General features: G+C 48.2%; 1 protein-coding gene across 1 annotated transcript in view; it reads right to left on the bottom strand.

Annotated features, from left to right (window-relative positions):
* Window positions 1-671: 671 nt before the first annotated feature.
* The window catches only part of GPR158 (G protein-coupled receptor 158), a 296,434-nt gene continuing 295,361 nt past the window's right edge, over window positions 672-1,744 (bottom strand). The window contains exon 12 of the mRNA XM_010859923.1: window positions 672-1,723. Within this exon, the coding sequence (XP_010858225.1) occupies window positions 672-1,723 (1,052 nt within the window). The remainder of the gene's footprint in view (window positions 1,724-1,744) is intronic.

Here is a 1,744-nt window from a genome sequence, read left to right as displayed (position 1 = left end):
ATCAACTAAAGTTGATAGATAGCGGGTATTTCTGTAAGTTGCAATAACAATTGAGTAGCGGCTGATTGCATAAATGTGTTGTGTCACATAATATCAAAGTTATTTGCAAAAATTATACAATCTGGAATGCTTGAATATGAGACACAACAAGGTACTGAAACAGACATTGATAAGAAAATGAGAGCCATCATTAATATAAAAGGGATTTTTGGATGCATTAAGTTAGCAGTGCTATCAAGGTTAAATAGGTAAAGTAAGTTCTTTTTAGTCAGCTACTTAGAATTTGGGGCATAGACATTGATACCTTCTTCTTCTTTGAAAATCTTGTACCTCTTCTGTGTCTTCTGGTTTGCCTTGCTTGGGATCTTCCAAGTCCCAAGGATACGTATTGATCAGGGGCAGACACTGAGGTCTACTTCCCCCGAACACGCTAAAGTATAAGGATTTTCCCAGCGTGCCCTGGGGAAAGACCTTCCTGGCCAGTCTAACTTCTTTACTGAAGCCAGTCTCCCTACACCCTCTTCCATCCCTGTCTTTCCCATTTCCCCCGACTGACCAATACTCCATGGGTAGTTCTGATCCTTGTATCTTCTATCTTATATCAAATTCAGCATTTCTTCCTTCTCCTTTTCTTTCTGGGGATGCTACACTTTAAAAGGACCCCAGATCTCTTACTTTCGAGGCCCTGCTATCTTATTTGCACTTAAAGCAGAAGAGGCAGGGAAAGCTACACTTCTTTCAGCATTTGGTTTATCTGGGGTCTCAAACTCCCAGGGACACACCTCAGCTCGTGACATTAAAGGTGGCTGAAAGTTATTACTTGAGTTATGGGAGTCAGGCACGTTTCGCTCAGAGGAAGATGTCTTTTTCTCCTGCTCTCCTAGTTGGTTGAGGTTTTCATTCTCCACTTTTGATGCTACAGCTTTGGGAGGCAGTTCTTCACACTGCCCAGCACACACACCGGTTGCACAATGCTGGCCACTGTTCTCCCCTTGAGCTCTTCCCAGGGGAACCTGAGTCTTGGACATCAAATACTTCTCCTCTTCAAAGAGGGACTGACCTTGGCTCTCCCAGGGACACACCTCGGCCTTGTCTACGCTCTTCGGATTGGACTGCTGACACAGGTCGGCCGCCTTAGGCTTGGGATGAGATTTCTCCTTTAAGGAAAAAGTTGGGTTTCTCTCCATTTCAGAAGCTGCAATCGATACGTGCTTTTGAACTTTTGATTCCAAAGGCCCAGGCCCAGGGGCTAGGTCATAGATCTCCCAGGGGCACACTTCCCCAATGTCAAAGTTGTCCTTCATGTGGGTGGCGCCTGGGCTCAGGTCTGAATTGGCAGTGGTGGGGTTGGCCCTTTGTTGCTTCATAATCCCCAATTTCTGGGGTTTTCTTGGCTCCTCAGAATGACTGGAGTTTGGGGGGGCAGAGTCTTGAGTCTCTGCGTTATCTGAATTGGAGTATTTTCTATTTGTCTCTCTCTCTCTGGGCAGAGATTTCTGGGCTTTGGCCCGCTCCTCCACGCAGGCTGCCTGGGTTTTCCCGGCCAGTCCAAGCGTTTTCTCCTTGGCACTGGCAATGACGCTGAGCGACTTCTGTAATACTGACGTGCGGGTGGGCCCGGGCTTCTTCTCCGAGCTGAGGTTGTGGGCGCTGGCTGACTTACACACTAGAGGCACGGACTCAGTGGACACGGCCTGGCTGTCCTCTTGCAGGGGTCGGGGTCGGTCCGCGCCCACCGGAGGCC

Source organism: Bison bison, unplaced genomic scaffold (genome assembly GCF_000754665.1).
Source record: "Bison bison bison isolate TAMUID 2011002044 unplaced genomic scaffold, Bison_UMD1.0 scf7180017864461, whole genome shotgun sequence".
In the NCBI taxonomy this organism is placed as follows: domain Eukaryota; kingdom Metazoa; phylum Chordata; class Mammalia; order Artiodactyla; family Bovidae; genus Bison; species Bison bison.
This window is presented reverse-complemented; position numbering and strand designations above follow the sequence as displayed.